Source organism: Gymnoscopelus microlampas (genome assembly GCF_963454915.1).
Source record: "Gymnoscopelus microlampas genome assembly, chromosome: 7".
Classification (NCBI taxonomy): Eukaryota; Metazoa; Chordata; class Actinopteri; order Myctophiformes; family Myctophidae; genus Gymnoscopelus; species Gymnoscopelus microlampas.
The window spans coordinates 35,704,103-35,724,102 of record NC_139944.1 but is presented as its reverse complement, the minus strand read 5'-3'; the positions used below and the strand labels follow the sequence as shown (position 1 = coordinate 35,724,102).

At 42.9% G+C, this 20,000-nt stretch overlaps 1 protein-coding gene across 1 annotated transcript in view; it reads right to left on the bottom strand.

Annotated features, from left to right (window-relative positions):
• The window catches only part of wnt4 (wingless-type MMTV integration site family, member 4), a 21,305-nt gene that overhangs the window by 1,246 nt on the left and 59 nt on the right, over positions 1 to 20,000 (bottom strand). Inside the window, exons 1-5 of the mRNA XM_084062598.1 lie at positions 19,418 to 20,000; positions 1,590 to 1,671; positions 1,017 to 1,170; positions 556 to 687; positions 52 to 194 (exon numbers count right to left, since the gene is read on the bottom strand). The exon at positions 19,418 to 20,000 is cut by the window's right edge and continues 59 nt beyond it. Coding sequence (XP_083918724.1) covers positions 52 to 194; positions 556 to 687; positions 1,017 to 1,170; positions 1,590 to 1,671; positions 19,418 to 19,494 — 588 coding nt within the window. The 5' untranslated portion in view covers positions 19,495 to 20,000. The remainder of the gene's footprint in view (positions 1 to 51; positions 195 to 555; positions 688 to 1,016; positions 1,171 to 1,589; positions 1,672 to 19,417) is intronic.

Here is a 20,000-nt window from a genome sequence, read left to right as displayed (position 1 = left end):
GGGTGATGGGGTGACCACCTCATTTGGGAGCATGCGTGGGCCTTTAGTTACCTTCCGGCCAGCCTCGTTGTTATGGAGGTTCATCAGGGCTCGACTGGAGGATTGGCCCTTACTCCTCTCCCTAACGTCCACAAAGGACTGGGAGAAAGCTACTCCATATGCAATGTTATCACTGCAGCCTGACCACTGGAAGCCTACAGGGACAGAAAAGCAGAGAGAGAGAGAGAGAGAGAGAGAGAGAGAGAGAGATGTTGCATTACACCGATATTGTATTGAGAGACAGACAGAACAACTCAGTGGGGGACAATAAAACAGAGGCAAAGGTTGACGGCTCTTCCAGGAATCAATCCTGGTTCAGAAGGATGTGTGTGGTTAAGCAAACAAGGATCGAAACCACTAATGCAATCGATGGGTTCACTGATATTGTGTTTAAATATTATGTTTATTCATTCTCTCTTTTTAAAATCTGTGGTTGATAGCATCAGCAACATAAATTCAAGTCTTGAACATTGAATAGAATAGTGAGCTATATCGCGGTGGAGTTGAATGAGTTACCCTCTGGACTGACTCCATGGACGTTACGGTCACAGCCACATTTTTCCAGCTCTCCACTGCTGCAGGCCCTGGTGACTGCAAATGCCACGCTAGCGGCTGAGATGGCATACACGAAGGCGGCCTCACGGGTGCCTGTCACAAAACACAAACAAGCATAAATATGAACTCGTGGCTAATTTACGGCTGTGCACCAAGACCTTCTGAATCCCCAAAATACTGTTTGCATCACAACTACAAAGACAATATAGTGATAGTGGCTGAAGGCGAGGCTGGAACGGACACCACTGAAGTGTCAGTGAGTTATAATGATTATAATGGTTGTAATAGTTCGAGAGCCAAAAGTCCAAAAGCTCAATCCCTGAAGCCTTCATAGTTCTTTGGAGCAACATATCAAACCCCTGATCTCTAGTTTGGATATGAGCATTAGCTCAACACGTGATACGTTTAATATATTATCTTACCCTGGGTGACCACCTTGCCAAAAACGGGCATCGTCTCGAGGGTGGAGCAGTTCCACCGCCTGTTTCGGAACTGGTACTGACATTCATCTATGGCCAGCTGGGCCCCGCGACGCACAGCATCCATTACCTCAACACTGCGCTTACAGATCTGCACCTGCATGGGAGCACAGAGAAACAGCTTCAGTGTGATGATACTGGACATATACCTCTCCCTCCCTCTGTCTCAAGACAGACACATCTTAAAAAAGGACAAAACTCATTCTTTGTCACAGATTCACTGTTGACGTGTTGCTCAAGCCACACTGCGTAAATGCCACACTGCGTAAATGAAAAGGTTACTGTAGGTTTAAACAACGTAGAGAACTGGTTACGTCTGATTATGTCTTCCATTCACGCAATGGAGCACAAATTGTGTGATGAGAGAAGGTGAGTGGAAATGGTGAAACAAGTGTCAGGCGTCAGTTTATAGCTTCATGTCACTAGCTTCCATTGAACTTTACTTGTAGTCTGTAACTTTGACGCCACTAGTGTGAATGCATAAGTTAACGTGCTGAGGAGGGAGAGTGTGTGTACCTGTCTCTGAATGAGACCTCGCAGTCTCTCACATGTCTCCTCATCACTGATGCTTCCCACGGAGGACAGCTTGGCCAGGTACCTGACACAGAAACACAGCACAGCAGCATAATGTTAATAAGCAGTCCTACATAAAGATTAACCCATTAATAACGTTTCCCCTCCAGATTATTTTCAGTTATTTCTCTGTGAAAATAAGATAGAGAAGGGAAAAAGGGATGCAAATTGAAAGTCATATTCAAATTCATGACAGAAACAAGAAGGTATTTTTCTATACTGTATACTGCATAGCTGATTCACCATGAATGGCCTATAGAGACTTTAGGCTTCAGAGGGTAAAGGCTAAGTTGATGGCTAAAACAATGGATAAACATTTGTTACCGGTAAGGATAAGGTTTTCTAACACAGTGAATGGGTCCCCGAGTACTGGCTCTGCGAGAGCTTGATTTTGGTGAGTCAAGCGTTTTCATAACAACACCATTTTGTTCCTAGCGGAGCTCGCCAGCGGGGCGAGGCTAGGTTCCCATGACGTTGTTGTGAGAATGTATTGTCTAACTCTCTGCTTGTGAGCACGCTGAGAGGAGGAAAAGTGGCTTATCACACAGACCACCTTTAGGGCAGACAGGTCAGGGAGATATATAAGCACACATACGCACACAATCAGAGATGGGAGAAAATGACATCCGTCTAGTTGCCCTGACACACACACACACACACACACACACACACACACACACACACACACACACACACACACACACACACACACACACACACACACACACACACACACACACACCTCACCTCCTTCAGTCTCGTATCTGCGGTGTGAACCTCACCTTACAGAAATAGGCTGTCTTATAAGCCAACTGCACAGCGCTCCCACAGAGGAAATGGGGCTTGATTACCGCACTACTTGCTAGAAACTGCTATATTCACCTGGACAGGGACACCTGTTATTCCACCTGGTGCCTCACTGAGCCTTTGATCGATTCACTAATGAATACCAAAATACATTTAGCATTAGTTCTTTCCACATGTGTGACGTCCACACACACGAGCGTGTGCACACAGTCGAGCATGCGCACGCACGCACGCACGCACGCACAGTATTACACACACACACACACACCTCCTTCACACACCCTCTCATCTCCTCTTCAATGGCCCTGATAATTGCTGCCTCTTCCTTTCTCCCTTCCTCCATCTCTCTAAGTATGTCATTCCCTCTCTCTTTCTCACTCTGGCTCTCCTTCACCTTTCCTCTCATCCAGACAGTGTCACCATTTACCACTCAGCGCTATGATAACCTGGGTCCCCACCACTCAACCCACATCACAGCCACATTTCAACCTCACATCCTCTTGTCAACCTCAGGGATGACCTCACTCAGTCACTCAGTCACTCACTCACTGACTCACTCACTCACTCACTCACTCACTCACTCACTCACTCACTCACAATATCTAGGGCTGAATAATATCCAACTCTCCAAATGATAAATATCTTAACTAGTCGATAATCGACTAGACCAGCTCAGTGGCCTTGTGGTTAGAGTGTTCGCTCTGAGTTTGGGGGGTTTGGCTTTAATGCCCCGGTCGGGTCATACCAAAGACGGTAAAAAAAATGGACCCATGCCTCCCTGCTTGGCATTCAGTATCAAGGGTTGGATTTGGGGTAAATCCCAGTGACATACAAGAGTCATGTCCAAGGGGTGTACTTGTACATCATGGCTAGGGGATGTACTTGTACATCAAGCCGCCTCACAGTACAGAAACATGAGATAGGCTCCTGTCCTATGGGCCACGTGTTCCCAAGGCAATTTGCTTTTAGTCAATACTCCCAAGTCAAGTCCCCGTCTACCGATTGGTCATGATGTTATCCCGACAACCAACTAACAACCAATACCCTGACAAACAATTGGTCAAAGGAAGGCAGAACTGCAGAACAACTTTTACCCCAGTCAGGAATCTGCTATGAGGACAAACCTGGAGTCAAGTTAGGACTTTTATACCCAGCTAAGCTTCAAGTGACGCACAACGGAACCAAGGAGGCTTTTACTGATCCAGAGGAAGCCTGTATAGTCCCTCTTCGGACCAGGAGAGAATTGACTGTTTTCCCCACAAACACAGCACTAAACTACAGTATATATGTGCAATAGAGAGACGAGGTAATAAATCAATAAGATGGACATCAGTGTGACATAAAGAGATGCCCAATCTTATAGACATCACACATTCTCACGCCCTTGAGCACATGGGAGTGCGCACATTCAGACAAATGCACACATAGACACAAGCACACAGTATGCACATGCTCACACACAAACATACTCATCCTTGCAGGGATGTCAATAATGATCCTGGTTAAAATGGGTAATAGGAGATTATAACATTCTCTTCCGTTTCTCTTCCGTGATTGGAGTATTGTAGTTGGGCACACTTTAATTTGAATTCTGATACTGTCAGTATAATTATATCTTGTTTTAATCCCCCCCTTCTAGAATGCTTTCAGATTATGGATTTAGATTTTATATTGATTTTAGTTTGAGAAGTGGGTAATGACAGGCCTCTGTTACCTCTATTGAATAAAGAAAGGCTTTGGATTTGTGTTTAGTTACCGGGGGTTATGCATCCAAGTTGGGATTAATTATATCTTGTGCGAAATGTTATGTTATGTGATTTATTAAGAAGCTGGTTTTGTTGCAAACTGCAAATGACTGTAAAGCTACCCTGGGGATTAGGCAGTTAGAAATTAAGGGATTAGCTAAGATTAGAGGGTTATTTGTGTTAACATTTGTTTTGTTATTTGTCTGTTGTAAGATAATAATGCAAATAAACAGAAAAATCAGCATCCCTGGTCAATGCTCATGTGCAAACTTTCAAATCGATTGGTCAACCGACTGAGAAGAAAAATGGATGTGGACATAATGGCTGATAGAGTTTTCTCCATTTTATAGTAGGATAAAAAAAAATCAAAGGGAAAATGCATCACCAAAATCTACTTCCCCCTTTTTATATTTTCTTGACTTATTGATAATGCAGCCAATGAAGACATAACGTGAACATTTGGATGCAAATGGTTGAACTGTGTAAATAAGGAAGTCTTAGGGCGGATTCACACTGCGGCCTTGAACCAGCCTTGAGGCTGGTTGGAAGGAATACCTGGGAAGGAATTGGTAAAGCTAGCATCTATTATAAGTGTACTTTGTGAGAAGTTTTAGATTTTTGGAATGGTATTAGGTAAGGGTATAGCTTTTTAAAAAACATTGCAAACAAGTTAGGCTCGCCCCCTATTGAAAACCTTATAAAACGTCTCACAAAGTGCACACGCTTTACCAATTCCTTCCCAGGTATTCCTTCCTACCAGCCTCAAGGCTGGTTCCAAGGCCGCAGTGTGAATCCGCCCTTAGAGAACACCAATATCGAGATGTATTGAATATCAACTTTTGGTTGATATTCAACATATCCCCATAAATATTGTGATGACAATTTTCAAGCTCTTAACAGTAACACATCAACATCTCCCACCCTAAAGGCCACTTTTTGGCCTTTATCAAACTGGGACCCAAAGACGTCGTGAGAGGTTCTGACTGCAGACAAAAGACAACTTTCGAGGAATGTTGTGGTATACTGTCGCTGTTGGGCATAACGCTTCTATTTCCATATTTAATCTTTTATATTTTTTCATAAATTAGTGCACTATTTTAAACTTTGTCATGTGAGAGTATTGTGCAAAAAATGCTGATCTACAGGCTCACAATGCATCACTGACTAACATGATACTGACCATGATACTGACATGATACTGACATGATACTGGCCATGATACTGACATGATACTGACCATGATACTGACATGATACTGACCATGATACTGACATGATACTGACCATGATACTGACATGATACTGACCATGATACTGACATGATACTGACCATGATACTGACATGATACTGACATGATACTGACATGATACTGACATGATACTGACATGATACTGACCATGATACTGACATGATACTGACATGATACTGACCATGATACTGACATGATACTGACATGATACTGACATGATACTGACATGATACTGACATGATACTGACATGATACTGACCATGATACTGACATGATACTGACATGATACTGACATGATACTGACCATGATACTGACATGATACTGACCATGATACTGACATGATACTGACCATGATACTGACATGATACTGACATGATACTGACCATGATACTGACATGATACTGACATGATACTGACCATGATACTGACATGATACTGACCATGATACTGACATGATAGCGGCCATGACACTGACATGATATTGACCATTATACATCGTGATGCGTTGTGAGATTATTTTTAGGTTATTTTGGCTATTTTTGAATTGTTTTGAAAAAAAGAAAATATTTATAATGACATATCCCCAAAAATAAGGATGCCAGGTTGAAAGTGGTTAAGTCTGTCTCTGTCTGTTTCTGTACTGTGAGGTGGCTTCATCCCCAGCCATGGACATGACTCTTGTATGTCGCAGGGACTTACTCCCTATCCAACCCTTGATGCTGAATGCCAAGCAGGGAGGCATGGGTCCCATTTTTATAGTCTTTGGTATGACTCGACCAGGGCATAAAAGTCCAACCTCCCAATCTCAGGGCGGACAATGTAACCACAAGGCCACTGAGCTGGTCTAGTCAATTATCGCCTAGTTAAGATATTTATCATTTGGAGAGTTGGATATTATTCAGCCCTAGATATTGTGAGTGAGTGAGTGAGTGAGGTCATCCCTGAGGTTGACGAGAGGATGTGAGGTTGAAATGTGGCTGTGATGTGGGTTGAGTGGTGGGGACCCAGACTGTGGGTTTATAAATATTTAACCAATGAAAGTATTCACAAGAGCTTGTGACTACGGTAAATAATAGCTACCGGTTCATTGGTTCCATTGGAACACGTTCTTTTTTCCATTTCCTGGAAAGAAACGGTGGACATGCGTAGGGTTGTTGGGTCCTGACTTCACGGTCAGCTCGATATACCGGTCCTGGTGTGAAACCAAGTTGGAAACCGCTGTCATTTGGAACCCTGTATGGCTGCTGTTATTCTCAACAAATCCTAATCTTTGTGCCCCCTGCCCGTATGAATGTGAGGTACGGAGTAAGTACGACGATTTCGGTTGAGTTCAGTGCGATCACAGAGTAAGCATGGGTTTACATCTAAGCCATGGGCACTGTTTGATCCCCCCTCCCCCCCATCTGTTGTGATCCGTAGCCTTGGGCAGGCTGCTGTGTTTGGGTCCACTCAGCCAGCTGGGAGAGTGTCAGAGACTGATAAAGAAAGGCCATGAGAACAGACCTCAGCAATAACACTGCAAACACACCACTGCTAGATAGAAACCTACCCCCACCAACCCTTCCAGACCACTGATACACACACACACACACACACACACACACACACACACACACACACACACACACACACACACACACACACACACACACACACACACACACACACACACACACACACACACACACACACACACACACACACACACACACACACACCACACAAGTAGCTGGACGGCATCCCGTTGGCCTGACATTCACCCTGGAAACATTTAATAAACATCGGATAAGCTGTTTTTCAGGTGATTTTGTTGTGTGTGTGTGCACTTGGGAAAAGTTCAGAGTGTGTGCGTGTTTCTCGTTTATCTGTTCATCCTGGAGTAATTCGCTGGGCTTCCCAGACCAAGGTTTGCAAAACATCAGCACAGGAGAGATGGTAGAATCAACCCCTCTCCTCTCCTCTCCTCTCCTCTCCTCTCTCTGTCTCTGGACAGCAGCAGGCCTGTAATGGTTGCGTGCTTACATTTCAGAGGCCTAAGCCCAGTGGAGCCAGCGGTGTTGTGAGGTCTGCAATGTGTAATGCAACACAAACACACAGCGGCCCACGAACGCACCACAACTCCAGGTGGATTCCTCCTGCCCTGAGCACATCCTCTGCCTTTTGAGGGGCCCTGAGAAAAAAAATCCCTTTACTCAGGGGGTCTACCCCCAGTGGTGGAAAGTAGCTAAATACCTTTACTCAAGTACTATACTAAAGTACAGTTTTGATGTACTTTTACTTTACTTGAGTATTTCCTCTTTTTTTTATATACCTTCTTACTTAATATAAAATAAATATTGTACTTTTTACTCCACTATGATTATTTGACAGCTTCAGTTACTAATTACTTTGACCATTTGATTAATACAAAACATACATTAACCACGTAAGCCCTATTTTATACTCTGTCTATTCCAAAATAACTGATCTACAAGCTCACAATGCGTCACTATGAGATGCGTTGTGAGCTTGTAGATCAGCTTGTTTTTTGTTTGTTTTTTACTTGTAAAGGAAAATATGTTATTTTTTTTACTTTGATACAATAAGTATACTGTATTTTGATATGATATTGAATTCTGGACTTTTACTTGTAACGGAGTATTTTCATATTGTGGTACTGATACTTTTACTTAAGTAAAAACAAATCAAAGTTCTTCTTCCACCACCCTCCCTTCTTTTATGCCAGGATGGGGCTGTTTTGAGGTAGGCGGTGTCCTGTGCACATGTTCTGCTCCCATCCAACTCTCTGTATACCTTCCAGAGAAACAGGGCACCGTGGTGAAGACAAGCCATAGACGGCTGGTGTTTGAACAGTGTAGGAGTGTAGAATTGACGCGGTGGCAACGTGCCTCAGCAGAATCCACAGTGAAAACATTGTCGCCCAAAATAAAGCTTCTCACGCAAGAGTGACCCCCTTTTTTTTTACCCCTCCGAGCAGAAAGTCAACTTCACATAAACGCTGGTGTGCACTGTAGCGCCCTACTGCTTCTCCATCATCTCTAATGTGTATTTATATGAAAATATCCTGTCGTTTACCTTTCCAGCTCTGAGTACACAGGAGAGGTACACAGTGAGAGGTAAATATAGCGTGGATGGGAAACGCCAAGAAGAGTACAGTGAGAAAGATTCTAAGAAACATCTTGGCTTCCTTGATGGAGTAAAACCCATCCATGGCCCTGGTGACATTATGTGCACGCACATGCAGACGCACAATTAGGGGACACACAAATACACACTCATACATACGCACATATAAACGCGCATACTAATCTGCATAGAAATAAAGACACATACATAAACACATACTGTATATACAAACACACACACGCGAACGTATGCGCACGCACGCACGCACGCACGCACGCACGCACGCACGCACGCACGCACGCACGCACGCACGCACACACACACACACACACACACACACACACACATCCCCTCTTTAAAGCCAACATCTACAGTGGACCCACTGACCAAGTGCTCAATACTTGTCGCATTTGTCATGTTGTTGGTCACGCCAGGTGTGTGTGTGTGACCTGAGCTCACCTCTACCCTGTCCCCCTCTCACTCTGCATTGAACACATTTGTTGTGCCTAGGAGTGGCCTGTAGAGGGCACTCTACTCTCATTTTCCCCTCAGGCCATACACACACGCACCCCATACACACATGCACCCCAGGGTAGGCCTGTCACAATTATTACATAATCGCCTGTAATTGCAATTATTTGAGATAATCGCAACTATTTTGCATAATTGTCTTAATCGTTTCCATGTTGAAAATTTGTAATATATTTTCAAACATTTTCAAAAATAATGGAAACAGCAGATCTACAAGCTCACAACGCGTTGTGAGCGTGTAGATTGGCTATTTCCACTATTAATGTTTTTTTTTAAAGTATAAAGTTATTAAATATGTCAGTCATTTCTTTGTATATTTTGGTTATTAGTCATATCTGCCCTGTGCAACTTCAAAGCCCATAAAAGCCAAACAGAAATGTTATTTTTTTGTTGTTGTCATAATATGTTCCAGGCCTACCCCAGGGCTCACTGTAGAGCGGTCGAACTCTTGTTGTGTTCTTATATTGAGATCAGAAGATAAATGATTCATTATCAAAATAAACAAAGCAATTATTTCCATGTCAGGAAGACTTTGTCACGGCTTGATTGTATCAAAAGTAGTTTGATATAGATTTAATTTGACAGCTTCTTTGACAGATGATGGACATGGCAATTGTCTATTTACTACTATAAGGAATATTCCACGTGTGATAATCTGTGATCAAAGTAAAACTGGACCCGGTCGTTCACTGGCTTCCCACAGCTGTCTAAACTCACACAAGCATGACCATAATTATATTTTGTAATTTTATCTTATGTATTTATCTTTCATACATTACAAACAACATAATGTAATGTATGAAATGATGAGTTAATTTATTCTCAACACAACAAAGGATAAATTGTCCTCTCCGCAATGCCATACTGTGTCTACCATATCAGTTTATCTTGCCATTCCTCTCTTTGTCCACGGTTGGAATGGAGCTGGTCATAATCATAATCTCCAGGTGCATTCGCACAGCAATGGTAACAAAGATTCCTGTGAATCTGCAAAGACAGAGAATGTTTCCAATTTTAGACTCGTATGCAGCCATACCCTAACCCCATTTTTAGAGGACAGTTTCAAACGTATGAATGCTCCGATGGACCCATTAGGGTAATTTTAGTGACACTCCAGATTTTACAGTGTAGTGTAGGCACCTCACACATCTGGATCCATGACCACATCATGGGGAGTCAAATGCTAGAAATTGTGCAACAGGACAGAACCTTGTGCAATTCTGACACTGTTGCTGATGCTGAATTCAATTTGGGGTAAAGAGGACGAACAGGAGAACAGAGACTGAGGCATGAACCTGCAATACCCCATGGAATCCAGTACGGCCAGGGTTTGCTTTGTAAAAAAACAACAACCAAAAAACAGAGGGCTACATTTTTTAAATTTGAATTCATTTAGATTTACTTCTGTGTACAACAAATAGCGATTTCTTAAATAAGAATAATGGCCACGGTTAATGTGGTTAACATATATATTTTCATTAAAGTGTTAAATTGTGACATTATCAAACATAAATATGAAACATAGCAGACAGTCTACATTCCTTAGAAGGAAATGCATGACGTAATTCAGTCCGACCAGAAGCAGGGAGAAAACATATCCCCGCTAGCCATAAAAATTAATAGCAAAAGTAGAGGCATGGATCACCCCCCCAATCAAACCCTGAATATGACCACAGAACGACCACAACACTCAGAGAAACATGGGATTAAACCTGATGATGTTGTCAGTACGTTAGTTGTATCATAAGATGATACCAAACTCTTCCAAATTCTCGGCTGACATTTAATTGCAGTGGTTCTCTAACTTTTTCATCCCAAGGACCCCTATCTATATCGTGTGCCAGGGACCCAACGCATTGTGAGCTTGTAGATCGGCTATTTTCAAATAATGTATAGGGTTAAAGTGATTTTGATGCAATATTAACTCACTTTGGGGACCCCCTGGATCCCCCTCAAGGACCTCTGGGGGTCCTCGGACCCCACTTTTGAGACCCGCCGTGTAAGGTAAAAGATCATAGTGGGTTAGCAGAGGGATAAAATGAAGAATTGATGAAAAGAATGTAAAGAGCGGAAAGGTGCAGAGAAATGAATGTGCAGCTGCTGACCCAAACTCACTGGCGAACTGAACCTGTTGACCCTACTGTAAGCCTCTGACTCCGTTTATGGGTGCTGAAGCCCTCAGACTCCAAACCAACACAACCCACAGAGTTGTGTTACTTATAATGTGAGCTATCGTACCAGCCTGAAAGCTGTACTTAAGTGACGACTTAACATCCAAACATTTGGGAAAAAGTCAATTTTCTGGTCTTTTCAACTCAGTTCTCCGCACTGACTCAAGGTATATGAATACAGTCAATACACAGATGCATTTCTCAGTATCACTCGTTACTTTGCTTTTATTTGGTCATAATAATTCTTCTGTAAAAGTATTGCTGTTTTTATAGTGGATGTAGGATTTGAGAAAAACAAACAAACATTGCATTCCCTGAGGTTAAAATGTGAAAAGAAATGCAGAGAGGGAAGAATTCCCATTTGCTGAACCAGTAGGCCAACACATTTATGAGCAGATGAACTGGCATCCATAATGCACATCTTTTAACCACTTGAACCATATATACTTCGTTGACTGGGGTTCCCCAGGGTTGAGGGGTCTATGCTTTCTTTTCCCTCTACACCAAATCTCTTGCTGAAAATTGCTGATGGACATGTTGTCAGCTTGTAGATCTTTTGTTTTTGCCGAATTTTCACCTAGCGACGCTAGGTTTCACGTGGTTAATCTTGCCTTCCGGACAAACTAACGTAATAGGATGAAGAACGCCAATACCTGACAATGGATGACATTAAAAAAAAAAAAAACTCTGCTGACATTGTTGGCAGTGTGACCCTGGGGCGGGGGCCATTGTGTAAGGGACTAGGTGGATCTAATAGAGAGCCATAATGCTTTAAATAGCCTCACTCTCATGTATTCAATTACACACATACAAAGTAAAAGGTAGCGGGGAGGCAGGGAGGGAGGTGGTAGGGGACAGAGTGATGCCTAATTCATGCTCCATCACACGATGGTGTGGCGTGCCGAAAATAGTCAACATACAAGCTCATAACACGCCGTGGATGCGTCGGCACCATTGTGGACTTGGTGTGTTTGTGAGCTTGTAGGTCTATCTATTTTGGGTGCACGATGCTGCCGTACCACAAAGTATATGACTTGGGCCTGAAAGGGAAAAAAGGAGCACTTGATGGAAAGAGTGAAAGATAAAGAGACGAGAGGATGTGAGGGTTAGAATCTGGAATGATTTTGGAAATTGACAAGCGGCTGTAAGAGAGAAAGGGGAAGTGATGGAGGGGTGAAAATGAAAGGAATCCAATGAATGTGTCCCTGCTTGGAGAGAGGATGACAGACGATGGAGAATAATTATCACAATTATTGTGCAGTCAGAGGTTTTCGCTACTCTGGGAGTGTGTGTGTGTGTGTGTGTGTGTGTGTGTGTGTGTGTGTGTGTGTGTGTGCACGCGCGCACACACGCACGTGCATGTATGTGCACGTGCGTGTGTGAGCACATGTGAGAGAAAGAGGGTTGTGGTGTTGGCAGAGTGTGTTATTTTTAGGGGGAAATGAGCTCTAGTGGAGCCAGCAGCATATAAATATACCCAGACACACGCGTGGGCACACACACACACACACACACACACACACACACACACACACACACACACACACACACACACACACACACACACACACACAATTTGGGAAAAGAGGCAATAAAAGCCGTGAAATTAACCTCCTGCCTGGTGTTAGAGTCGTGGCCCCAGAGCAGTATAGAAACTGTGTGGAGTGTGTGTGTGCATGCACACATGTGATGCATGTGGCAGCATGTTTGGTAGGTCCAACACGCTGTGTACGTTCAAACTCCATCAAAATCTGTCCTCAGTCCACAACAGTAAAATCCTCAGTGTTGAATTAACCCCGAGAGTGTAAAGATTTACCCAAATTTACCTTTTTTTTATCAGGGTAAGTCCTAAGTCACATTTTCAAGTGGGCCCTGGAACATTTTTCATCAATGTCCTGCTTTACGCTTAAAGTTACACAATACGGTGTGGACCCAGTTTTAGAATCCTTAAATCAGTTACGTACATCCACACAATATTTTACTGTGATTTTCTGTCTTGTTCTCTATCTTTCTTCTGTCTCTCTCTCATTGACTCCATCCATCCCAGTTGTATCTCCATCCACCTGAACTGTCCTGATTGATAGTCCTGTCCCTGTGATAACCCTGTCCCTGTGATAAACCTGTTCCTGTGGCTGACACTTTGAGGCTGGCGCTAAACCCCATACATTGTTGAGCGGAGTCCGTCAGGGCTCTATACAAGTGTATTTGTAAAATCTTTGTTGAATCAGTTGAATATGGCTCGTTTTCATCAAAAAAGAAGACATCCGAGCTAGATGTGTTTTTCAAATCTCATAACATAGGAGTGGATGGAGTGACTTTTTTTGGGATGACGTCATTTCTTGTTCTAGCCTTCTCTCGCAGTCAAGGGATCATTCATAGGTTTACGCAGAGCGCCCTCTATCGTGATTTCTAAAAACATGATTTGTTTTTTAATTGACAGAGATCTCCGTCAATGGCAGTCAAGTGTTGGATTTGAAATTACGAGATCTCTGTCAATGGCAGGGATTAAGTGGATATACTCTAGGGGACTGGAAATAACCAGTGGTGGAAGAAGTACTCACACTACTTAAGTAAAAGTAGAAATACAACAATTGTAGAAATAAAGTAAAAGGCCTGTATTCAAAATTTTGCTTGTGAAAAAGAAAAAGTACTCATTATAAATGGCCCATATCACAATTTTCTTCAAAATGTGTCAAGGATTTTTGAAAATAGCTGATTCTAGATCTGCTATTTTCAAATAGCTGAAGTATACAACATAGGGCTCAAGTGGTTAATGTATGTTTTGTAATAATAATCAAAATCTAAAAAGTGCAATATTTGCCACTGAGATGTAGTGGAGTATCAATAAATGGAAACACTCAAGTTAAGTAAAAGTACCTTGAAATTGTACTTAAGTAACAGTACCTGAGTAAATGCACTTAGTTACCACTGGAAATAACATGACACCACAAGGATTTATTCTGTGCGTTGGTGTGTAGGTGTGTTGCCCATAAGCGTGCACATGTGTGTGAGGCGCCAGAGTGCAGTGCCACGCCAAGGTCTCGGCTGTCTCTGGTTACCCATCAGCTGCTATCTCTTTAGCACCTCGGCGCTATTAGCCATGGCGTCTTGCTCTGAAGTCACTAGCAATAAGAGTGTCAATGAAATGCCCCAAATGGAATTGTTTGTTTGTATTTATGTCGGAGCACGCACACGCACACGCACACGCACGCACACGCACGCACACACACACAGACAGACACACACATGCAGAAAGAGATATATATTATGGTGAGCTTTTAATGCTATACATAAGTGCAATAGGCTACGCCGCACACTAGTGAATTACACAGACATGTGTTAAGCTATTAACAGAGTTGATGGAACATTGGGGTGATGGAGTGGATGGTGGTTTTAGGTCTATAGATGTGTGTATTGGAAAAGGTTTACAATACAGCTATACTGTAGCTACACAGGTTGGAAATGAAGTTCCCTGGCTGGCCTGAACCAGAAGTAAACAATCTGACCGGTTTGTTTATGGAAGTTATAATGTTGTGTAGAGTTATTCATTAATTCAGTAATAGTAATATTTAGAATATGTATTTTGTATGTTATAATTCATATAAAGACAAAACGTGGTCATATAGTTCTATGGGCCAGACAATGTACAGAACTGTGGCAGGTGTGTCTTGCTGGAGGCCAGAGATTTACAAAGGGAAAGTAGCTTGTCAGTGGCTGCTTGTTCTTTGAAAACAGCATGAATGGTTCAAAATAACAGTTACTCAACTCTCAACATCTCAAAGGCGATGAGCCATCATATGTAAATAAATGGGCACATCTAGCCTACTTTCCCCAGCACTTTACTCTAAATAAACACATCAACTGCCACAAAGCTGCAAACGGGTCCTCTGCACTGCTATGTCTTCTGTCTGACTTATTCTTTGAAGGATGCCAGATGTAATCCCATTTGCTTTACACCAGAGGAGCTCAAATGAACAATTAGGCTACTGAATAAAGCATGATTTATAGCCTTGTTGCATGCGCGCTGAAAGTTACAAATAGTAGCCGATACAAGCAAGTGCATAGCTCGGCGTTTGGGGTTGCATCGTGAGATGTAAGCTTGTATATCTGCTATTTTCGGTCACATTATTTTCGCACATCTGTTTTAACTTTAAGTGAGATTGCTTCACGAGGATTAATATTCTACCAGCTGCGTATTTGTATTTTGTAATATACCCATTACTGACAGAGTCTCCCTCGCTCATATATGCCCATAGCACTCCATGCACGCACGCACCAGCCTGTTGCGGGAAATGGAGCTGTACGCATACACAATCACATGCAGGTGCACCATGCAGCAACTGGTCGGTGCACTGCGGGGAGAGGAGGAGAGGAGGAGGAGGAGGAGGAGAGGAGGTGGACGGGCGGTGGACGGGTGTGAGGAAGGTGCTGACATGAGGGACACAGTAGGCTAAAACACACAGCATTACGTTTAGTAGAGGTGTAACGATATAGTAACTGCATCGACAAATCGTTTTGAATTTTTTTCACCGATCTACTATATCGATATGCAAACAGCAAAATATTGTATCGTTTGACTTTGTATCGTATCGAATCGTTTTGCAATGCAAATAATCGTATCGAATCGCTCTGCAATGCAAATAATCCTTTTTATTGATACTAAGTACTTGTGTGTTGTACTAGCAAACTTTAAGAAGAAAAAGAGAAAGAGGGGTTTAATTACTTTTCCATTCCATATCACTACACTTGGTTTATCGATAAATGTGTCCATTTGTGTTCAAATACAATGTCCATATATTTTCCAGAGAATCACTGTGTATACTTATTTATAGCCATAATAATTCATTTTTTTCCTTAAAAACCTGCACTATCCACACAGATTCTTTTTTTTTACTAAATAGTTACTGTATCGATTTTAAATCATTGAATCGTATCGTCATGAATGGACCAATATCGTCCATGTATCGTATCGTCAACCATGTATCGTGATGCATATCGTATCGCTGTTAAAATGTATCGTTACACCCCTAACGTTTAGACAACGTAGAATGTTCTTTATCTACATTTTATGGCAGATTACACATTTTACTCACTAGTAATTAACTATATTATATTTACCTTGTTGGTTTGATAATTTAAATATATATATAGAATATATCTTAAAGTCATATTATTTATTCAAGGAAGATCTAGAGGTGGTGCGGCACACTAGCGCCCTCTATTGATGGGCCACCACTGGTGTAAATTACCCGCTGGCTGACAGCATAGGTCGTTGGATTGGACATCCCATTATTTTACAAAATATTAAAATAACCAATTAAAGCCTTTTGGGCAAATGTAGCATGAATTCAAGCTGTGGGCCATATCCAAGATGTGTTAGATATGGGTCTATGAGGTCTATGAGACAGCCTATTGGCCTGTATCCAAATGATCATTATCAACATCGTCATCACTCCTCATAAACCATCACCATCTAAGACATCTCTTCTTATTCTCCTCTTGTGCTTAAACTAGCCTACTATAATGATGATGATGATTAGGCCTTGATTATGATTATAATTATTATTAGGCTATTATATATCAGTAGCCTAGTAGTCTGTTAATACTATTATTGGCAATGCATCCTCATATCATCACCAGTAACAACAGACCAACAATAGGCCTACCTGACTGAGTTGTGTGTCTTCTGTAAATGTGATATGATTATGATCGTTTGTTTATAATAAGGCTAGAGTGCACGCTCACACGCATACGCCACACAGAGCAAAACATAATAAGTTGGCTAAAACCTGCACGCCAGGGTCTCTGAATGTCAGTGGCGTGCACAGACATTTTGAGGGGCAGGTGCTCAAGTAAATTATACTTTTTTTTTGTTTACTTGGTCTGCTCTTTTTTCACTCTTCACCTATACCTCTTCGCCAAAAATAGCCGATCTACAAGCCCACAACGCCTCGCAGAAAGTTCTCCTCAGAAAAGGGATGCTAGGTTTTCGAGTGGTTATGGTAAAAAGAAAAATCATATCACATAAAGATTTGGCGGACCCCCTGTAGTAACTCTGAGGACCCCCTAGGGGTCCCGGACCCCCTGTTGAAGACCCCTGCTTTTTTCAAAAGGGCACTTCTGGTCAAGAGGGCAAAGGGCAGGTGCTCGAGCACCACCTAGAGTCTATCTGTGCACGTCCCTGGTCTGTTAATACTATTATTGGCAATGCATCCTCATATCATCACCAGTAGCAACAGACCAACAATAGGCCTACCTGACTGAGTTGTGTGTCTTCTGTAAATGTGATAATGATTATGATCGTTTGTTTATAATAAGGCTAGAGTGCACGCTCACACGCATACGCCACACAGAGCAAAACATAATAAGTATAGGCTAAAACCTGCACGCCAGGGTCTCTGAATGTTCTCGCCAAACTTGAAATACTGCGTGCCATCATAAGTCTTCCACTATTATGTTTGCCATATAGGCTATGTCAACATGTTTTAGTATACGGCATGCAAACCGGTATAAGTTTTATTGCATGCTCTTCTAAATTTCTATCCCTCCCTCAAATGTCGGCTACCTGCTGCCGTTGGAGAAGCGGGGGGCTAAGAGGAGCCACATGTTGGGTGTTGAGAATGAGAACTCCTGTAGACATTTATCCCAACCAAATAATCCCATTCAACAGACTAGCAGCTATAGGCAACGTGCCCGCACACGTTATAATGTCACCACGCCTTCTCTCTCCTTACAGAAACACCTCTTAGCCGTGCATGACACAGAGTTCACACTGATATTATTATTTGGGCAAGCTTTAATTTGTCACATTCTGACGAATATCATATGACAACAAGTCCTTCAACCGTTATAGGCCACCTGGAGTGCACGGGCAAAGCCTGATGTCGCAAGATGGAAAGTCATAGCCTATAGGCTAATAGGCAACCTGCTTGCATAATCGTACACTGCACCTGTATTTGCAGTTTATCTGAAAGGCGGTATATGGGTGGGGGGGGGGGGGGGGGGGGGGGCAATTGTCAATTTAGATCAGTGGTTCTCAAAGTGTATCTCAGGGCTCCTTGGGGTGTTTCAAATGGACCCTTACAGGTCTGTAGCTAGAGTGCTAGAACCATTAGATTTGGTTCCATTACTCTCTGGGTGATGGGGGTCCTTGAAATTAAAAAAATTGAGAACCACTTAGCCTAAAGTGTTCTATAGAAGTGAATGGCAGCAGAATAACTATAGGAATGTACAAACCCATACCTCCTCCAACAGTCCCAACAGGCACGCACATGCGACCGATCCGACCGGCCCCTGAAAAGAGGTGGCTTTGCAAGTATCTGGCCTTCTATTCTGGGCATGATGTGTTGCCCTGAACACAACTCTGAACTGCTAATAGGTTTCCTCCACTTAATTGTTCTTTCAGGGAAAACTCAACTGAACTGTCCAACATCTCCTTTAATAGCATATGTGATTCTTGACCTGGTGAGACATGCAATTAAGCTATCTGAACTAGAATGACAATAAATAAACACACTAATAAATAAATGAACAAACAAACAAACAAACAAACAAACAAATGAAGAAATAAAGTGTGTCTATTGGTAGTCGGTTGTCACCTGTCAGCCTATACCTCAGCACAGAGTGGTTCAGGGCAGTCTGTGTGGGATAATGGGTGTTTGTAGGCGGATTGATTGATTGATTGATTGATTGATTGATTGATTGATTGATTGATTGAATACTTTATTAGCAGTTTGCAAAACAAAGCACAGGAAAGTACAGCTCAATACAAGGTCTGCTAAGAGGATTTTAAACCCAAGAAAGCCTATGGCTTGTTTTCATTGGGGTCCTTTGTACTCAATTCATCGAAAAAATACGTTGTTACAACTTACAAATACACATTATACAACTTCGTCATGCAGTCTAGCAGTAACACTGGGGATGAGCATAAGTGGTGTGGTTAACCATGCGACCTGTTGCCGTTTAGAGAGAGAGGGAGAGAGAGAGAGAGAGATGTTGAGGGATTTAGAGAGAGGATGAGGTCGAACACTGACTGAGGAAGGTCGTGTCTGACTGAAGACAACAACACGTGGATGGATCTATCTCTATGGATGTAGGCGGTGGAGGAGAGAGGAGAGGGTTTAGTGAAAAGTGGGACTTACAACCAGTTACTGGCGTTGGCCGAGAAGAGCGCCAGGCAGAGCATCAGGAGGCACCGTAACACATATTCCGCGGTCATGTCGAGTGCCGTGCCGGGGAAGGAGAGGAGCGACAGCCCGGTGAGAGTTGACACAAATAATCCTGGGGGTCGGCGATCTCTCGCAGTGGCCCAGAAACGACGGAGGAAGGGGTCCAGAGCAGCGGGGCGGCTTTTAATCCATCGTCACACATCCACCAAGCGAACATCCACCGGACCGGAGAGGAGAGGTGGGCAGAGAGAAACGTCTCGGTCGTCCCCACCAGCCTCTCCACGCTCACGACAGGGAAGAGGGGGGATATAGATGGGATGCTATTAAAATAGGATCAAAACTGTGAGCCACGGTGGCAAACTCGGTTTAAACTGAATCGGGAACCTTCTTCCTCTTCTGGTATGCTTCGTTTTCGCGTAACAGTACCGGGCGCACTTGGCTCTGGTGTTTATGGTTCTTCTCCCTCAGGTGACGGACGGCTCTGACAGGCTATCTGCTGCGGGACTGCCGCCCGGGTCCATTCAAAGCGGTGCTTATCATTTGGGGTCCCGCCACG